This window comes from Vipera ursinii (assembly GCF_947247035.1).
Source record: "Vipera ursinii genome assembly, chromosome: 2".
In the NCBI taxonomy this organism is placed as follows: domain Eukaryota; kingdom Metazoa; phylum Chordata; class Lepidosauria; order Squamata; family Viperidae; genus Vipera; species Vipera ursinii.
This window is the reverse complement of record NC_139513.1, coordinates 279,321,256-279,342,594: the sequence shown is the minus strand read 5'-3', so window position 1 is coordinate 279,342,594 and position 21,339 is coordinate 279,321,256. Positions and strand designations below refer to the sequence as shown.

The following is a 21,339-nucleotide window of genomic DNA, read 5'->3' as shown; positions in this document are numbered from 1 at the left end:
TTTTTTTTTACCCCTTCTTCCCTTTCTCCGGCTCTCGCCGCTCCCTCCCTCTCTCTCTCTCCCTCTCTCTCTCTCTCTCTCTCTCTCTCCCTCTCTCTCTCTCTCTCTCCACCCGTGCGGGCCCCCCCTCCCCTCCCCTCCTTGGGCGGTAGATGGGTAGAGAAGGCGAGCCGGCGCTCAACCTAACCCAGAAGTTTCTTCCAGCCCCGCCCGCTATTCTTTGGGCCCGTTTCCCATTGGGCTTCGCGCAGCTTTCGCCCCGCCCCGGAGCGGCGGCTCCGCTCCGCCGCCGCCGCCCACCCCCCCGCCCCCGCCCCGCGCTTTCGCCAGCCTTGGCCAAGCCGAGGAGGGCTCGCTCGCTCGCTCGCCGTCGCCTGCACCGGGCAAGGCTGTGGGGAAAACGGCCGCGCTCACCCCCCCGGCAGCCCGGCCACCCAGCCGAAGCAAGCAGGAAGGAGCCGCGGAAGGCTCCGGCTCCAGCCCCGAAGCGGCTGGCTGCGGGGTTTCCCTCCGGCGAGCCTCGGCCAGAAGGGGAAGCGGCGGCGGCGGCGGTGCCCCAGCGCTGCCCGCAGTCCTGGATCGGGGCGGAGGGCGGCTCCCCGCTTCCTCCGCTGGAATTTGCCCCCCTTCCCCGCTGCAGGGCTCGCTGCCTCCCCGGGAGAGCCCGAGCGCCTCTCGGCGCGCCCCGCTGGTTTGCGGGCAGCCGCTCGCCTCGCTCCCGGGCGGACGCCCCGCTGCAGCCTTCGGACCCATGGCGACCGGGGCGCTCGATCCGGTTTACGGACTTTCGGAAGAAGAAGTAAGTCCGGCGTCGGGAAAGTGGGGTGGAGGCGGCCGCTGCGCAAGGGCGGGATGAGGACTTCAGCACCGCCGGCTCCTTCCTTCCTTCCTTCCTTCCTTCCTTCCTTCCTTCCTTCCTTCCTTCCTTCCTTCCTTCCTTCCTTCCTTCCCTTCCCTTCCCTTCCCTTCCCTTCCCTTCCCTTCCCTTCCCTTCCCTTCCCTTCCCATTCTTCCTTCCTTCCTTCCTTCCTTCCCCCGGCTCGGAGAACGGGGAAGTCCCCAGCCGCGCGGGGGAGGCGGTCCCTGGAGGGGGCCGAGCGGGATTGTCTGAAAGAGGGATGGATGGATGGATGTCCGCCGCTAGGTTGGGGGTCCCACCTTTCACCCCAAAGCAGGGCGTGGGGCTTTCCGAGCTGTTTAGAGCTAGCGAGCGGTCGCTGCTAAAGCCAAGTCGATGGGCTTTCTTTCTTTCTTTCTTTCTTTCTTTCTTTCTTTCTTTCTTTCTTTCTTTCTTTCTTTCTTTCTTTCTTTCCTTCTTTCTCTCTCTCTCTCTTTCTTTCTTTCCTTCTTTCTCTCTCTTTCTTTCTTTCTTTCCTCCCTCCCTCCCTCCCTCCCTCCCTCTCTCTTCTTCCTCCCTCCCTTCTTTCCTTTTTTCCTTTCTTGAGCGAGGAAGGGCCCTCCCCGTAAGGTCCTGGAGCACACACATCGGCTTCTCCAAAGCAAAAAATAAAATAAAATAAAGGTTAGACGTTAACAGGCAGTAAAGGTGAAGAGTGGAAAGGAAGGAAATTCGGCTGTAACAGGTTCGGCTTCCTTTCGGAAACCTGGGGGAGGATGAGAATGAGAACTAGAAAAGGGAGAGAGAAAGGACGGGGATGCCTGAGCAGATCCTCTACCTTGAACAGGCAGTTGAATGGAAAATGGAATGGGTGGAGAATAGCATCTCTTCCATAAAGCACCCCCCTCCCCCGCTGCCTCAATTAAAGGTAGCCTTCCAGTGGAAAATGCCTGTGTGTTTTACCTGCTCATTTGCATTTTAGATGGAATTGGGGAAAAGCATTTGTGTATTTGGCATTTCCCCCATCCATCCAACCTAGGGAATTTATATCCCTTGTCCATGGGAAGGTTAGTGTGTTAGTGAATCATAGCAAAGGAATAATGGGCATTTTCTTTCCCGGTTTGTGTGTGCGTGCTTGTGTGTTCATAGGAAGAAAGAATTTAAATCATTGCAGAACAGACTTCCTAGAAGCACCGAGTCTTTTGCTGGAAGCAATTGTTTATATTCATTGTTAGAAAGTGCCAATGGACAAGTTGGTGCTGAGGCTCAAATAGGACCTCTTCGGCTCCCCTCTCTTCTCAAAGAGGCAGATTCAGGAACCGCAAACCATAAAGAAGTCCCAGTTTTGGAGAATCGAATGAGAGCCAGAGCTGGTGAGCTGAGAAGATGGTGGAGCCAAAATAGTCATAGCAGTAGCACTTAGACTTATATACTGCTTCTCAGTACTTTACAGCCCTCTCTAAGCAGTTTACAGAGTCAGCCTGTGCTGCCCTCAAACAATCTGGGTCTTCATTTTACCGACCCTTTAGTCTTAGCTATTATTCTATTAAAGGAATTGCTTTCTCAGAGCCATTGCTGGGCAAACTTAAAAAGGCAGCTTTGTTGAATCACACAGGGACCCTCGCTTTCCTGCTCAGAAAGTGGCATGCCAGAGGAAGGGAGGAAGGCTGGCAGATGAGGAACATAAGCTGCGCTGGGAGGAGGAACCATCCATCTTCTTGTGCCTATAGAAAGATCATGAAGTCCAGTCCCACCTTCTCCCCTTTACTGATTGATAGGGTTTGTGTGGTGGTCCTTAAGTTTAATGGAGAATCCATTCTTTGCTTTCCATTGCGTGCTTTTTTGGCACTCTTTCCAAGAAGTGGTGGTGCACGTGAACCCATCAACATCTGCTAGGCTCCAGTGTTCTGTTTAATATGTGCACTTTTTTTTACAGTGCGGGTCTTGTTGCATTTGCAGAGACTCTTAAAGGTGCATTTAATAGTACCCTCATTACTGGATTAAATTACTATACTTTTCGGTTTTAGATTATTTAGAAATGGATCAATAGCTGATCAGTAGTGTGTGCCGGTTAAAATCTCAAGTATAGTGCAGTGAACTAAATCAGTTTGTGTAATCATGATTGACGTTGACCATAGTAGTCTGAATGTACCCAAACTAAACAAATTACACTTTCACTTAGAAATAAGTCAACAAAAACTAGGACTTTGGTAGGGCTCCATAGGCTATCTGGGAAGCCAACAGATTAGATATTCTTATGGCAGCAATGTTATTATTTATTATTGTTCTTTAGTTCCTTGTCTAGGTTCTAAACTCCAATAGCTGTTTTAAAAATCCAAAACAATCAGCCAACATAATATTTTCACAATGTTGGAGGTCAACAAGCTGATCTGAAACAAGGAGTTTCTGTTGCATGTGTAAAGGTATCACCCAACTCCCAGTTAATAAAAAGGCTTCACTGCATGAAATCAACTTTCTCTGTGTAGTGTCTCCAGGCTAAAGATTGCTTCTCATCCTGTCTAATGTTGCAAGAACATTTGGTGCTGCTGCAGCCAGATTTTTTGGCTGTTCTTAACTGCAAAATTCACAGATGATAAACCTACAAGCTGTTAAATTGTACAAGAGGCTTTTGTGCCTGAATGGGGTCAAATATAAATTGGTACTTTTTGAAAATGAGTCTGTCACAGTTTGTACTTCTGGCAGTCAGATATGTTTATTTTATTACGGGTATTGTAACTTTAGAGCTCTCTGTCTGTCTGTCTCTCTGTCTTTTTGATTCCGGGGATAGTGACCTCACCCTGAGAAGTCAAAAGTTGGAGGTTCATAAGGCTGCTCTCCAATTCTTCCCTACCTTTCTTGGTAGAAGGAGAGAAAACAATTCTGGAGCAATAGGATGTGTCATTCCAGGGTGTGAGGCATTTTTTCTTAACCTTAGCAACTTTAAGATGTCTAGATTCCAGCTCCCAGAATTCTCTAGCCAGCATGTGTTATATATGTATAACACAGCCCTAGTTAAATCTTGGTCCTGCATTGTAATGGGATTATTAGAAGATATGTTTCGATGAGAAGGTGGAAATCCTGGAGGAAAAGCCCATTGTATTTGACTAGAAACCAATGTAATGTGGTATAATTGATGTCCAAAGAGTAAGGATGACTTATTTTAATCTGGCAAGAGTGCACATACAAGGATAATGCTGCTTGTTGAAAATTTGCTCTTCTGTGGATGGATCAAAATTAATTTGGGTAACAGATAACTTCCAGCTTACCATTCTAAGTTATCAAGGAGTGTGAAAACTATAGACCAGTGCATTTGAACCTGCTAAGGCAAGCTTTGGAAGAATATTGAATAGTCTTGTGGTTTGCTGGTGACTGTCTTTTTGGTCCAAGTGGAAGCTGAATGAAATATTGTAGTTCCAAAAAGCCACTTTTCTAATTGAGGAACGAATCCAGGAACTTTGTATTTGGGTGAAGATTGGTTTCTTTTGTCCCTGCTCCCTTTTGCATCCACACTTCCTTTTGATACTTCCTAATTATTATTACTATATCATAGGAAGTAAGGAAACTTTTATTGATCTACCCATATGAAAATCATCTGGACTTCAATTTTGGAGCCCCCGGTTGGTTCGCTGCCTATTCCTACACTTGGTGTTGGCTTTGTACGTGAATAGATCAGTGAAGGGCACATTCTTAAACAGGCTTACTTAGGATGTTTCCCATTGAAATCAATGGGACTGCTATCCGCAGGTGAAATCCCCTTCTGTCCTAACCAAGTAATTTATCCTTGTTTAAGGAACAGGCATCTGCAGCTGAAACTGTTGGTTGCTATCCATTTTTCAGAGATGCTGGAGTAAGAGGCTTAGCTGCATTTCGTAAGTTGCTATCCCATAGTTCAGACATGTCAAACACAAGGCCCGGGGGCCGGATCCGGCCCGCAAAGTGGTTTCATGCGGCCCGCGAAGCCATCCTGGAAACAGTGAGGGAACGGCCCCCACTGCCTTGGCCCTGGCCCAGAGACCCTCCTTCTGCCAGAGACCCTCAGATCTGTCCCACTCCTGCCCAGGCCCCAATAGGCACCCTTGATGCGAACAATGTAGAGCTGGCTATGCCCACCCAGTATTCCATACGCACTCTAGCCACGCCCACCCAGTAGGCCACACCCACCCAGCAGGCCACGCCCACCCAGCCCCCTGAGGGCCACCGCGAGGATGATGCGGCCCTCGATGAAATTGAGTTTGACACCCCTGCCTACTTGGTTATGTGAACTGCTATCTTTAAGGGGGGGCTTTTTTGGTCCAAGAAGGCCCTTTTCACCTTGGTTAGTTTGCTGTGAAAGCCCTGTAGAGCATCAGTAATATTTATCTTTAGCTTCCTTGAACTTGTTATTTCCTTTTGCAGACGATGAACGCTGCCTAGAATGAGTCCACTTTGGTGGTGTATGTATGTACAGGGTCAAAGCAAAAACATCTGGTGTTAGCCTCTTGTCTGTAATGGTGTAGGATCTCCAGCTTGAGCAGGAGGCTGGATTTCCCTTCCAGCTCAGTTGTGATTCTGATTCTGTAGGGAGCAATTGGTAGCTAAGCTTTTTCATGGACAGCTATTCTAGGATCAGTCTTCTAGTCTTGCCATTGCAGCTTCGATTCTCAGGAACTTTTAAGACAATTCAGTTTATATTTTCTGTGGGCATCAAGACGCGCTCAGTGAATTCGCCTGCCTGTTTTAAACCAAGAAGATGAAGCCTTCCAAGTTAACAAGCAATTGTTTGCACCAAAGATGATTTACGGCCCCTCTGTAAAGGAGTGTAAGTTCCTCCTGTGTTGTGAATAGGATACGTTTATATTTAGGGAAGTTTGCCAGAGGTGAAATGGATACACGATGTGAAAGGAAAACCTGCGTTATCAGCCTTTGCTTGGGATAATTCTGTACAATTGGTGTAGGCTGACCTTCATAAGAACAGCCAAGACTTCGGCACTCCATAGGGCCCGAAAGGAGGAACCACACGACTTGCGAGATTGGAAACTACAACAGTAAACACATTAAAAACAGCAATCTGCTGGTTGAGCGTATGTTGTCACATAGCTAAGCATTCTTACATAAGATACCTTCCAGATACAGTGAGATTCAAATTCTGGAATTCCAACTAACAGAGCCAGAAAACCAGATATTGGGAAAGATTAATCTTAGCAAAATAACCTGCTGCTGTTCTTTTGCATATTTCCCCATGTAACTTGCTTTTTTTTTTGGTTAGGTTGCAGTGGTAAAAATTGGAAGGAAAACATGTAACATACTGTAATCTTTCCGTTTGAAGTCTAAATCAGTGAGATTTTTTTTAAAAAAATATTTTATTGATTTTTAATATAATCTTGATATTTGGTAAACAGCATGTTGTCTGGGTTTATATTTACAAAGTAATCACTATCGATTAATTTCTATATGCCAAAATCCACGTTATATATAGCTTTGCTTGATTTTCTTTTCTTCCAATAATATTCTCTTTGCAACCTAAATTAATATAATTCTTAGTAATTTGATAAATAACAAATATAAAGGTTTTTCTAAAATTTCTACCAATAATCTCATCAATGTCATGCTTCTTTTCTATTTGGTCATCTTGGTTGCCTCATCACAAATTCTGTTTACAATTCTTATTTAAATTTATTTTCCCTACAATGTTCAAAACATTTCTACTGGTTAAACTTTTCCCAGAATTAATTACCTTAAAGTATTTAAATCTATTTTTGTATCTTAAAAAATAAGTAAGAAAAAGACACAAAAGAAAGACATAGAAAAAGAAAAGATGTGAGAGAGAGAAAAAAAGAGAAGAAAAGAGAAGAAAAAAAGAAAATAATATACTACTTAAAATTTGTATCCCTCTTGAATTAGTATACACTTATTTCCAAATTCTTTCTCTTCTTTTTACCCATAATTAAACCTATGTTTAATCTTTAAATGTTCCATTTAATAAATCCAATCATCTAATCTTTTAACTCTATTCAAAACATCTTCCCATTTTTAGTTATCCATTGGAATTTTCTTAAAATCAATTACATTTACATTTCTAAAACATTTCCTTCATGTTAATCATCCCACACATTTTTATAGTTCTGATATTGAAAAACAAAAGAAAAAAAGATACTGTCTTACTTAGAGAGTTTATCCCTCTTAAATTAAAATCCTTCAATTTCTTCAGCCATATTCAAACAAGTGTTTAATTTTTAAATATTCCCTCTGATACACCCCATCATCTAAATCCTCAATTCTCACTTTAGCCCTCTTCTTTTGCCAAGCATCTCTCCCAGTCATCATATTCCATTGCATCAGAGTCTTTCCATAATCTTGTCAATGTTGTTGTGGATATAAGTAGACAAATCAAACATCATGTCTTTGTAAAAAGATTTTGCTCCTTCATGTTCCTTGAAGATTTCTCTCATCATCCCTTGTCTCCCCATTTCTTGTGGTACTCCCAACGGCTCAGCAATCCATTTTGTCAAATCTTTTTCCTTATCCTCAAATTTACTTTGTGATCTTAGAGTTATCTTTTCAATGTTCAGCGATTCTTGTAAGTCCTTCTCCACTTGAGTCTCCACTAGATTATGTTCAGTTGTCTGCTCTACATGATCTCTCATTTTTTGTTTTCTGATCATTTGATTGTTGTGATGTTAAATTGAGAATGCATTCATTTAAATTTTCAAATTCATTTTTAATTTCCTCATGGTTTGAAGTTAATATCATTTGCATTTGTTGTAACAGAACAAACATTTCCTCCTGGTAAGTGTTTATTTTTTTCTTGTTATGTTCTTTCTGCAGATCTCTGATGCTCCATAATGACCAAAAGTCCTTTCTCTGCCAATCCCTTTAAAGTTGCAATTTAAAAAATATTTATAATCCAGGAAGGTCAATTTTTTCTGATTTTTGTAGTTCTCACTTTGTAGATAGTCCAGCTGTTCTTTGTTTAATCAATACCTTGAAGGTCACGACAACAGGCTTCTCTTTTTTGGGCTGTATATTTAGGGCAGTATTTTCATCCACCTCCAGTTGTCAGTCCATTTTTCAATCCCCCCCCCTAAACTTAATTTGCTGCTTCCATTTAGAGGAGGGTGGAACAAAGACACCCTCACTTTTGGAGGATTTTTACTTCAGGGTTTTTCCTTTTTTTCTTCAGGAAATCAGTCAGATAGAAGAGAGAAAATCAATATTCTTACCCAGTTCAGTCACGCTGTTTACAATCACGGTTAGTTTAGTGCTTTTTGGCTTCGGCTGCATGTAGCTTGGGCTACATTCATGAATGACACTAGCCTTCCTTCTGTCAGTTTTTGGAGAGCTTTCCCCAGATGTCCGGATCGACTGCCGTCTCCCCAGGATTGACGGGGCTTCTCTTCCCTTCCTTGCCACTTCTCCGGGGCGGCTTTTGGCCCATTTAGGGTCCCCAAACAGAAAGAAATCAGCTTTTGCGCTAAACTGCGCAGAACCGGAAGCCCCAAATCAGTGACATTTTAATTATCTTGGGAGATCCTGGAAACCCTATGAGGATTGGGTGATGTGAAGATAAATCTCTGTGCATAATTTTTCAAATATTATTTTTTTGTACTGGCATCATTTTTCTTATCTTAGCCCCACATACTTTGTGAAGCGTGTCTGTCCTCTGGGCTGGTTGTTTGACATGACCCCTGCCACACCTGGGTTAAAGCCTTATGCCCTAGAGCTCCTTTGGACAGTGGTGATGGTGGTGAGGCAGGAGATAGTGTATCTGGGGTTTGTGTGAGGGAAATCTCTTTGAAAGAAGCAGTGATGTCTTCCCTCCCCCCCCCCCGACTCTGTCTGGACCCTGTTTTGACTAACCATTGCCCTGTCTCCAACCTTCCACTTTTGAGGAAGGTTTTTGAGAAGATGGCAGGAGGTCAATTTTAAAGTGTCCTAGAAGACTTGGATTATTTAGACTCCTTTCAGTCAGCATTCAGGCACAGCCATGGATTGATTGCCCTGTTGTTCCCTGGTGGGGGGAGCAGGGATGCTCTCCTTTTGTTCCTGTTCTCTGCAATATTTGCTATTATCAGCCATAGGTTGTCTTCTGAACTCTTTGGAGTCGTTGTCTTCCAGTCCTACCTGAGCAGACTGTGGTCAGTGGGAAGGGACAGGTTGGCCCACTACGTATCACATGACTCAATACTCTTCCCTCTGCTTTTTAATGTCTACATGAAGCCAATATAGGAGGTAATGTTTTACTGTGTACAGTACACTGATGATACACAGCTTCGTATCACAACCTTAGCCCTACAACAGTGTGCTTTGCAAAACACTTGGAAGCTGCAGTTGGCTCAGAAGGCAGCAAATTCATGCTTTGGCAAAAGAGAATCTTTTATGCGACATCTATTTTGTGGGCCTGCATTGGCTAACAACAGATTCCCAGTGAAATACTGCTTTTAATCTATAAAGCCCCATATAGAAGGTAAAAGGACCTCATTCTTCACAGGCAGTGGACCTGTTTGATACATGTTGCCTACAAAATCTGTTAGTGGTCTCCAAATTTGAGAGGTTAAGACGATGGTTCTTAGTTGTAGCCCCTATTTTATGGAATAGGTTCCTACCAGAGACCAAGTTAGCTCCTATCTCAGGATTAGGCAACCTTGGCTCTTTTATGACTCGTGGACTTCAACTCTCAGAAAGCATGGCTGGCTCAGGAATTCTGGGAGTTGAAGTCCACGAGTCATAAAAGAGCCAAGGTTTCCTACCTCTGTCCTATTTAATGACATTTTGGCAGCTGATGTTAACGGAAGCCCTCTGTACATCCTTTGGAAGCAGAGGACTTGACCCTGTTTGGGGCCATAGTGTTATATGGTATTGATTTTCAATTTTATTGTTCATAGCAAAATGTTACTTATTAACTGCTGATTGCGGCAGTATCCTGAATGAGTAAATGAATGTATGATTTGGGGACATACAAAATTGTACGATTCTGCCCTGAAGTAGAACTTTTAAAAGTCATTTTTGGGGCTTGGATGCATCCTAAGATTGTCCTATATGAGGAACTTTTCTTCGGGTTGCCGTCACAGCCAGAGAGTTGTGGTGCAGCAACATTGGGAAAATTTTGCATTCCCAACCCATTTTTGTATAATATGGTGATAGTAAGAGCTACGTGAAATGTGTCAAATAATCTTTGTTTATGCACAGATGAGACATAAATCTAACAGACTGAAACCCAAGAGAAAGCACATGAAAGTGACAAGCAGAGCTTAGAAATTCCCCCAGAAATTCATAACATCTTGAGCCTGTTATTTTTGGCCGTTGTTACTTCATTGTTATGTGAAGTTGAAATTAGGAAATGTCTCAAACAGCCCAGAGATCATTAAGAGGAAGAAGTGCAGCTGACTATTAACAAACCTTGAGGTTGTTTGTACCAGTCTGCAGCTCTTTGTGGTATCAGAATTTGATAGGCATACAGATAATATTCAAGGGGTATTTTTTTCCTGAATGAAGGAATCTTCCTTGCAATTTAGCAGCTGTGCCATTTTGTTCAAACCAGATTGAAAGTGTGTGTGTGTGTGTGTGTGTGTGTGTCCGCATCTATATGTGGGTGGAGGATAGACACACTCTCAGTTTAAAATCCCAAGGGTAATATTATTTATGATACAAAACATTTTCCTGTGCCTAAATCAGAAGGCGAGAGAAAGCCTTACAGAATCAGGATGAAGATGGAATGAAATCAGCTTGGCTGGTTCTCTCATGTGTGAGCCAGTTAATTCCAAATGAAAATGAATTTTGTAGACCAGACATGTCAAACACAAGGCCCGGGGGCCAGATCCAGCCTGCGAAGTGGTTTCATGTGGCCCCTGAAGCCATCCTGGAAACAATGAGGGAACGGCCCCCGCTGCCTTGGCCCTGGCCCAGAGACTCTCCTTCTGCCAGAGACCCCCAGATCTGTCCCACTCCTCCCCAGGCCCCTATAGGCACCCTTGATGCCAATGATGTAGAGCTGGCCATGTCCACCCAGCAGGCCATATGCACTCCAGCTGCGCCCACCCAGTAGGCTGCACCCACCCTAGCCATACCCACCCGTCCCCCCGAGGGCAACCACAATGCTGATGTGGCCCTCAATGAAATTGAGTTTGACACCCATGTTGTAGACCAAATGAAAAATAGTGAGAAAATCAGCACTGTCGTAAGGTCTACTGTCACTTACCCTAAGCCTGCTTTCCTTTTGTGACAACCAGTAGGGATTAAGATATTTGGATAAGGATGGGAAAAAAAAACAGGTTTGAGTCCACTCTCACCCATGGAAACTCACTGAGTGAGCTTAGGGTGGTTATAATCCCAATTTTTACCTCACAGGGTTGCTCCATGGGAGTAAAATGAAGGGAGATCCCCATGAAAGATGCTTTGTTTTCTTGGACAGGCAGAATGTAAGCTTAACCTGATTTACAAATTTTATTAATTTATAAAAAATATGAAATACAAAGAAAAATGAAAATAATGAGAAAATAAGGGGGAAATGAAAATGACGAGAAAATAATGAGAAAATAGGAAAATAGGAAAAAGTGTAGGGTAAAAGGGGAAAGAAAAAAAAAGCATTGACTTTTGATTCTTTACCTTTAGTAAAATAAGATAACATACAACCTCAACTTTTACACTTCTGAAGTAGTCATTCCCATAACAATAAATCTGTCTAATCAGCAAAACCCAAAATCAAGAGTTTCACTTTTTTCCATCTCTAGCAAAAAGTCCAGAAGCAGTTTCTGAATAGAAACAACATTAGTTGCATTTTTAAAAATTAAAACAGTCAATTTAGCCATCTCTACAATTCCAGGATTTAAATTTAACAAAGAATAGTTCTCATAGCTACATAGATGATTAGTGTAAGAACATTGTACCACATGTCAAAGTTATATATATTGTTGTGTGATTGCTCTTTTTAGGTAGACGTCCAGTATTTCTTGCAACTGTTAGTGTCTTCCCAAAATGCTTGAAACAAAATGTGGTGACCTGAGCAAAAATATCTCCAGGATCTTCATGTTGAATTAGCTGAACACTTCTTTGCTTCAGTGATCAAGTTATTGATCTTGAATTATGAAAGGCTCGATAAATCTGTTCTCCATTTGAATTCCCTAAGTTTGTTCTTCTGTGCTGTATTCTTAAATCATTGAAGATGTAATGGTCTAGTTGTGGGCTTCTCCAACCTGATGCAACTTGATGATGTTGGGGTTGCAAAATCTTCAGCCAGCTATCCTTGGCACCTTGTGATTGCAATTCTACTGGGCAGAAGATTGGAGATAAGCTGTTCCGTCTTTTCAGAAGTGTCCTGTAATATCAAAACATGGTGCCTAGAGCATTTTTATTAGTGTTACTGATCATTGGGCCCAAATGGCTAAGAAATGCTGGAAATTGTACTAAAGGAAGATCTATACAGCACTAATTGCTCATCTCTGTGTTAAAGAGTTTGGCATTTGGAGCCTTGATAAGGGTAGATATTCTCAGAGAGAAAAGCTTTTTGATGAATTTCACTGGCATTATCAAATCAATTTATTTGATTTTCACAGTATGGGAATATCCCATTTAGGTCCCTTCCACCAAATCAATGTTGAATTTTATTTTGGACAAGAGACAGGGAAGCCCTACCTGATCAAACTTATTAGTTTATATAATCTAGGTTGGTCTGGACTATCGCTCTTCAGACTGAGAATTTGATCATTCATAGTTTGTGCACCAGATTGATTTAATCTATATCCATAGTCTTCTTTCCACTAATTCTCAATCCATTGAGTAACTCTGAAACAGGATACTCAGGCAATAACGTTTATACAGGAGAAATACTGAGAGAGTGAATTTTGTAAATGCAAAAGATTTGCAACCTGACTTTCCAGTTCTTTGACAAAAAACCTATGAGCAAGGAGGATTAGCGGTTAGCCCAATCTACTACTGGTGTAGCTTGAAATACCGTTTGCATGACACGATGCCTATCCTGTTTGTACTGCACAGTCGTCTCTGGCCTTGTGTGAACATTTCCATTGTACAAGGAGAAGGAACCATATTATGAATGATTCAGTAGTAACACAAAGCACACATTAAGAGTAAGAATGGCTCAGTGGTGTGAAAGGTGTTCTCTAAAGAGTGGCAAGATCTGATTCCCTGAATGGGTTCAGACACAAAAACTCATCGTGGATCCTATAATACAGATTCCTGCATGGAGTTCATGACTCCCTTTCAACTTTAGGATTCTGTGGAATGACAAAAGTGTAGCAATGCCAACACCATGTAACATATTCTTCATATTCCTTTCTAGGACTTTTGACTAATAGATGCAAATTTTGTGCCCTTTATGTATCTCCGTTGCGTTGAAAGAAGCACACATTGTGGTCATCAGAACATTGAACATTCCTTATGACTGGGTCAGACCACTGATTGATCAAGCTTTGTGGTTTTTCTTCTGCAAAACAGTATCTTTCCCCGATCTCAGTCCAAGCCTGTCCTGCTGGTGTGGGCAATTGAATCTTGGACTTCTTTCTGTACAAACTATGTACTTTACTATGTACGTGTGAAACCTATACCTGGTCAGTGTCTTTTCCTACATATTGCTTTGAAATGGGACCAAGAAGCAAAATTCTTATAATGTGAAAAAACTGGGTATTTCCCAAACTATCCCTTTATGACAAAACAATAAATGTTGATAGATGTGGGCAGAGGACTGGTTGTAATTGGGGATCCCATGGAGATAGGGAGCTCATGAAATGACTGAGTCACTGTGAGATGCTGGGTGGAATTCTCCTGCATTTTATGCTTCATGGTTGATTGTTTTAACTTATTTTTAATAGTTTTTGTTACTCTTTTGTTTTGTTACATATTTTGTACATATTTTATTATTTTTAACTGAACTGCCTAGGATTGTGAAGGTGAGATGGGTGTATATTTATTATTAAATAATAATAACAGTATTGACATTTTATGAGCTAATGTTAGTGGAGTTTTTTGTAGTACTAGATTGGATGACACTACAGAGATATAGTACGATGCTTGCTTCAAAATTGTGAGCAGAAAAAAATATGTGATTCATTCTGTGCTAGCACTGATGATGTTACCTGGTTTGGGTAATGAAACATCTTCAAGAAAACAACCAGGTTCAGAGAGCACCAAGGACTTCTCACTTCAACCCTGAGCTACAAATAGTCTCTGTTATTAATATGATTCATCTTCACTTACATGAACAGAGCCCTTCAAGTTGGAGACTTGAAACATGTTTGGTGGCATCAACCTTCTAGAAGATTTGTGCCGTTCCTTGGCGTTTTGAAACAATTTCATTGCAATAATGTGGAAGCCCTGTTGGGTGTTGCCATGCCTCAGAGATGGACCTAACTTACATACTAAGCTATGGGTTGCTGAATAAAGCACAATTGACAAGCTTCACACATCATGCAAAGCCGTCACCTGTGCTGGATTAACTTCACTAAACCACAACCAGAAAAAACCTGCTTTGGCTTAGCATAAAATATGAATTTGGCTTTGGCTTACTATAATATGTGAATCTTTCCATTGCTTTCTTAGCCATAGGTATCTATGCTCTGAGTTCAGGAAGAAACCTGGGTGGGTGGTGATGAGGAAGATGTCTACCACATGTCCTGGAGAGTTACTTTCACCAGACAGAACTGGATTAGATAGAGCAGGGGCCTCAACCCATGGTCCATGGATCAGTACTGGGCCGTGGCATGCCAGCAACCGATCCGCGCAAACAAGCGAAGCCCAATCTGCGGGATGCAGGCAGCACTCAAAATCACGCATTCTCTGGTCCATGGAAAAACTTCTCTCTACTGAACTGGTCCTTGGTGCCCAAAAGGTTGGGGACTTCTGAGATAGACAGTAGTCTGACTTGGTTAAATTAGCTCACAGTAGTGTATTCTGCTGTGGGCACTATCTTTTCAGAGCTCTCCACCTTTTAAATGAGATTGTCAGTGACATGCAGAGAAGTATTTAGAGAGAAGCTAAGGACTGTCTGCTACTGAACTGTCCTTTGGCATTTTTCTGGAATAACTGTGTAATATTTTCCAATCTATGGAAGCACATTAAGAGCTGACAGAGTGGTATTATACCTGTGTGTTCAGTCTTTCAACTGTTCTTATTCCAAAGACATTTTGAGTGACTATTTGAAAACTGAAAGACAAATGAGGGGGTAGGTTGTATTATGTCAGATATGTCATCTCCACCAGATGTGGCATATTCAGCTTTCTCCCACCCCCGAAAGGAAATGTACAATTGTTTTTTAAAATTGATCCAGAAATAAGGCCAAGGAATACAGTACAGCTTGAGGTGGATTGTACTTTATGGTGCTACTAATCCTAACCTTTCTGTGGGTGAAGGAATGCTTATAGCTCTTCTTGATGGTCTGGACCCAGCCTGGGCAACCCATGCTTGGAAGTGCACCATGGGTTCTTTCTGGGAGGCAGCAGGGGGTTACTTCTTAGACCTTATTGTCCTGTTTATCTGCAGCTATGCATGCAAATTCTGCAGTCAAATGGAGTTCCATCATATCTTTTGCAGCACCGGTATTCCAAGAAGAAGCACAGTCCACCCCCACCCCATCCCACCCTACTCCAAAGACAGTGATTTTTTTTCCGGCAGTTCCACACTCATGTTTTGCAGCCATCTCCCTGTTCAACTGCTCTATGGCACCACCGAAACCTTTTGATCCACACCTTTGCCCACAGGTCAACCCAACGATAAAGGTGCACAGCGGACCCACAGATGTGGAGGCAAAAGAAGGGCTGCCATGCAGCCTGTCCCTGAGGCTTGCTGCTAAGGGTTTCAAGCTCTGTCAGATTTAATTCAGTTTAGGCCTCACTCAAGTCCAAGCCAAGTCCAAGACATTTTTATTTTATTTTTTATTTTAATCCCATTTATATCCCGCCCTTCTCCGAAGACTCAGGGCGGCTTACAAGCTTAGCAGTAGCCTTCATTCTATGTATATGCCTGCTTATTAGGGCTTTCGCACACACCCCAAGCGGCATTATTACAAAGTCAGCTTAATTGCCCCCAACAATCTGGGTCCTCATTTTACCTACCTCGGAAGGACGGAAGGCTGAGTCAACCTTGAGCCTGGTGGGATGCGAACCTGCACTAATTGCAGGCAGCTGGTGTTACTTAAGGAGGCATTAGCCCACTGCTCCACCAAGGCTCTTTATGGGTTAGGTAAAGCAACTTGGTGATAGCGCTGGCTCCCATCTTTGCATATTCAGCTGTCTCTAGACCAGGGATGTCAAACTGGCGGCCTGCAGGCCAGATGCATCAGATGCAGGCCATGACCAGCCCGGCTCTGCAAAGGCAAAAAACATCGCGATACCTCACGATACATCACGTGATGTGCTCTAGACCAGGGCTTTTCAACCGGGGGTACATTGGTACCTGGCAAGTGGTACGCGACCATGCCTTGCCTAGACAAGTGTAGTGGGGGGAGGGAACGAGCTAAAGCGACACAGCACAGGACTTGCCACTGAGGGAGTCATCAAGGGCTGCTGGTGTGAGACAAAGGCCCCAGGATTGGCACTTCTGGCACATCTGGAAGAGAAAGGAGGAGGGTGGAGACAGGAGAGGATATAAAAGGCAGTTTTGGCAGGAGAGGGAGAGGAAAAAAAGTCAGAAGAGAAAAGGCTTTTGTCAGAGAAACGGCGAGGAGAAAGAGAGGAAAGGCTTTTTGGGAGAAGTGTGTGGGAGTGTGGTAAGTGGGTGTACTTTATCACTTTTTTCCTTTTTTTTTTTGATCATTACGTTTTTGACACCTTGCTAAGCCACTGGTGGTACTTGAATATTGTCATGTCCTAAAGGTGGTACAGTCTGTGAAAAGGTTGAAATGCCCTGCCCTAGACCAATTATTTTTAACCACAAACATAACCACGTGGTCCCTAATTGTTTCTTTCTGATCTACGTGGGATGAAATTTTGCACGGTGTAAAGCTGTGTAGTACAACACCATAAGTATTTGTAATGTCAGTATTAGATGGTACATTCATCTCCTCTGGCTGGCATGTTCTGGATCCTTAAATTATAGACAAATTTTGGGTGATGTCACTGTTTTTACATGACGTTTCTCACAAGTTCAGATGAAAATTTGCAAGATTTTTTTGGGGGGGAGAGATTGCTTGTGTAATTGACCATCTGGTGAGATCACGCTTTTTTTTTTTTACTTTTTAACATTTTTATTTGGAGTTTCTATTTGACAGCATCCGTAAATGCCACCGTCTGTGAAAATGCTGCCCACTTTGATGTTGCTACCTGTCTTTGTTCTTTTTTTTTCTTTTTTTGTCTTTGTTCTTTGTAGAATGGAGGATCAAACTGATAGTTCATGTAAATTGCTCTGTGGGATTTGTTAATCCCTTGGTTTGCTTTGTGACTCAGCTGGCATTGTAAACTAGGCCCAGAATCCTGATATTTGTGCCAGTGCTTTCATGCACCCAGTGTGGACATGCCCAGAACTGGCCTGTCCATTAAAGTTGTGAGTATTAGCTTCTTGTCTGATGCTTAGTAGCAGATAGAAATGTGAGAAGGATCTAAAACAACGTAGCTTGTCATTCTTTCCATTCCAAGGCAACCTCTGTGGTTTGCAGAGGATATGAGCCTTTTTGTTCTCCTACCTGAATGTAGAGCTGCAAATACCACGTGAAGCTGGAGGTCCAGCTCTTTTGCCTTTTGTGGTCGACTGTGAACCAGCTCTGTAGGATGTCTTGATCTTTGGGCTAAGGCTCCCCCAGTGCAAGAAGTGTAGAATTATTAATTTGGGAAGTGGCAAATGGGTTTCAGAAAATGAGTCTACTGACTGCATGAAGATGTTTGCCAATCTCAGAGTCATCTGTGTTCTTGGCGTCTCTGGGTGGCATCTGAGGTTGTTTCAGCATCCATGAATCTGTGGCTTGGTGTCAGGGAAGCTGTTGTGTTTTGAGTCTGCCAAGACACATGCCATGAAGAGGATGGTTTTTGAATTAAAGAGATAACTAGCAAATAAGCCATTGGGGTCCGTAAACCAATGGATCCTGGATTAGTTTGTTGTGAGAAACAGTCCAGTGTAATTTATTCGATGAACCAGACTTAGTGAAGGATAGCAAACTGGATGATTTTCTATCTTTCTTTTTAACATTTTGGTTTGAGGCTGTAGAGAGTGGTGTTTTTCCCTTAGGAGAGCGGGGCTGAGTTTTCTTTTCTTCACTCTGTTTTGCTTGTTTGGGGAAATAGGATGTTATGTATGGAAATGAATATATTTCTTGTTGCAAAAGCTTAATGCATCCATTGTCATGTTTTTTTAAAAGGGGGAGACAGAAAAAAAAGTGTCTTGCCTATGAGGAATAGCCATTTTATCGCCAGACATTGGGATGCAAAATAATACACTGAAACTTTACTTGTATATTATATCAGGTAATACGGCCACTCATTTCATATTGGCAAATGCAGCATTAAAAACCCAAGCAAAATGCACCGAATACAGCAATTCATTAATAATAAAATAATGGTAAAGGTAAAGGTTCCCCCGCACATGCGTGTTAGTCGTTTCCGACTCTAGGGACCGGTGCTCATCTCCGTTTTAAAGCTGAAGAGCCAGCGTTTGTCCAAGGACATCTCCGTGGTGATGTGGCCGGCATGACTAGACGCCAAAGGCGCACGGAACGCTGTTACCTTCCTACCGGAGTGGTCCCTATTTTTCTACTTGCATTTTTTTTACATGCTTTCGAACTGCTAGGTTGGCAGAAGCTGGGATGAGTAACAGGCGCTCACTCTGCTATGCGACCCGCCAAACTGCCAACCTTCTGATCGACAAGCTCAGCATCCTAACCCACTGAGCCACTGCATCCCTAAAATAATGGTAGCGAACGATAAACCTAGCTCAAACTATAGCAAGTCATTGAATCACACTGATGGTCTGTTGGCATTGTGTGATAAACCAGATAGGGATCACAATCAGATTTAGTTTTACTTTATTGTAAAACTACAATGATAGAATCTTACAGTCTGAATGTATAATACTCCCTCTGTCTCCTTTATGCCCTGAGAAATTAGGGATGGTCCCTTGTGTGCCTCTTGCCCTGCCCACTATCCAGTTGTGGGCTATGCTGTCTCTTATCTGACTGTTCCCTTGGCATCATGAGGAGTCCTGTTGTACAGTGGTTAAAGTGCAGTATTGCAGGCAAATTCTGCCCACAGCCTGGAGTTCAATCCTGACTGGCTCAAGATTGACTAACCTTCCATTCTTCTGAGGTCAGTAAAACGAGGATTTAGATTGTTGGGGCCAATACGCAAACAATGCTTACATTATAAACCTGCTGAAAAGTGCTATGGGGCAGTATATAAGCCTAAATGCTGTTGTTGCTATCATTTTGGGGTCAAGTCTCCTAAGGTCTTGCCCACATACCCTCACGTTGGCTCACTCATCCTCCAGATCCTAAACTGGAGGGAACACCCAGGTTTTCCAAGCCTTACAAAAGAACCAGGCCTGACTGGATTTCAGGGAATATGGTGTTTCAAAGGGCAGGTACTAAACAAGAGAAGGCATCCTTACTGGATCCCAAAAGATGGCACTGTTAAATAGACCCGTGGTAACTCTAGCCCAGGGGTGTCAAACTCAATTTCATTGAGGGCCGCATCAGCATTGTGGTTGCCCTCAGGGGGGTGGGCGGGTGTGGCCTGGGTGGGCGTGGCCTACTGGGTGGGTGTGGCTAGAGTGCTTATGGCCTAATGGGTGGGCGTGGCCAGCTCTACATCGTTCACATCAAGGGTGCCTATGGGGGCCTGGGCAGGAGTGGGACAGATCTAAGGGTCTCTGGCAGAAGGAGGGTCTCTGGGCCAGGGCCAAGGCAGTGGGGGCCATTCCCTCACTGTTTCCAGGATGGCTTCGCGGGCCGCATGAAACCACTTCGTGGGCCGGATCTGGCACCCAGGCCTTGTGTTTGACATGTCTGCTCTAGCCAGAGAGCCTTGAAAGTGAAAATGGTGCTGGGCTGCCAAATAAGGCTGCCATCATTCTAAGTTTGGTTGGTGTTTAGTAACCTAAATATTTAGTTAAAAGGGTTCACTTTCATAGCCTTGTTTAAGGAACGACTACTATAGAAACCTGGGCCTCTCCTTTCCTCTCTCTGGTAAAATGCATCTCTGCCATGTCTTGCATTTTGCATCCTTTCAGCCCCAGTTTGCAAGAGTAACCTGAAGCAGCAATTCTCAAACTGGGGAATCATGGGTAACTGGAGGGAGGGTAGATAGATAGGTGGAGGCAATCAGGAGGACTGGACTGCTGTTTTTTACTTTGCTTGTCTGGATCACTGTCTTGCAGTATTGGAAAGTTTAAGAACTCCCGTGATAGATAGAACAAAATTTAATTATTAAAAGGAAATGGAATATCGATTCTTGCCCGGCCTTGTCCCCAGCGAATTCTGCCTAGAACAGCTGTCATGAACAGGAGTGGGGAAAAAAAACCCCTCCAAGACTGGATGTCAGAAATAAGAGCTAGTAGATGGCATCTTCCTCCAGCACGTTTAGCCAAAATGTATAAGACAGTATCTCCCAAATGTTGGAAATGCTCCGAAGAATTAGGTACATATTTTCATACGTGGTGGTCCTGTAGCAAGTCACAAAGATTTTGGCAAATGATTTGGACATGGCTAAAAGAAATATTAAGACAAGAAGTTGAGTTCAGTCCAGAATTTTTCCTATTGGGCATAACAAAAGAGAAATACCCCAAAGACGAGTTGTATCTGATGATTCATATTATTACAGCAGCAAGAATGTCATTTGCCCAGAATTGGAAAAGGAGTGAAATTCCAGTAGAAAACGAGGTAATAAGGAAAATTTGGGAATGCGCAGAAATGGATAAATTAACTTTGGAAATTAAAAATAAAGACCAATCAGGTTACTACAAAATTTGGAATAAATTTTATCTTTGGCGGGAACAAAAGGAAGGTCTCCATTAGAATTTATAGATTGGTTGATTGTTCTAAGTATTGTATTATATATAATTGATTTGTATCTTAAGTGTATTTTATGTGTACATATACATATATGAATATTGTAGACAAGAAGGTATGTCAGTCTCTTTGTACCGTGTCCAATGTTTTAAATAATAAATTTAATAAAAAAATTTAAAAAAAGAAATAAGAGCTAGTGGCTCTTCACCTATTGCTGGCAGTTACATAAATGTTTAACAACTGCTCAGCTTTGACGCTCCAAGTACCAATCATTGGTGGGCAGAATGGAAGGGGGAAAGCTACGGGTTTGAACCTCTACAAGGGGCACTTGTAGGGAGGAAGTGGCCAGTCATCTGATTGACTTGGCTTTCTTCTTGTTTGCCACAAATCTATCAGAGCTGTGCCTTAGCAAGACCTAACCTAGTCCTAGCCTAGGAGTTCAGTGAAGCCACGTAAAGATTGGAGGTTTGTGATTTAATTCTCAGTCCTAACTGAGGGAGTGGGACAACCTGACACTCTTTCAGGGTGCAGCAGATATGAGGATTCCAGACCAAGGAGAAAGAAGAAAGGAAGAGTGGTGAAATTT

The 21,339-nt window shown here is 42.9% G+C and overlaps 1 protein-coding gene across 3 annotated transcripts in view; it reads left to right on the top strand.

Annotated features, from left to right (window-relative positions):
- Positions 1–349: 349 nt before the first annotated feature.
- Positions 350–21,339, top strand: part of NEDD4L (NEDD4 like E3 ubiquitin protein ligase) — a gene marked incomplete at its 5' end in the record, with an annotated part of 308,703 nt that continues 287,713 nt past the window's right edge. For all 3 annotated transcript variants that reach the window (XM_083354777.1, XM_083354776.1, XM_083354775.1), the window contains one exon: positions 350–799. In XM_083354777.1, coding sequence (XP_083210903.1) covers positions 752–799 — 48 coding nt within the window. The remainder of the gene's footprint in view (positions 800–21,339) is intronic.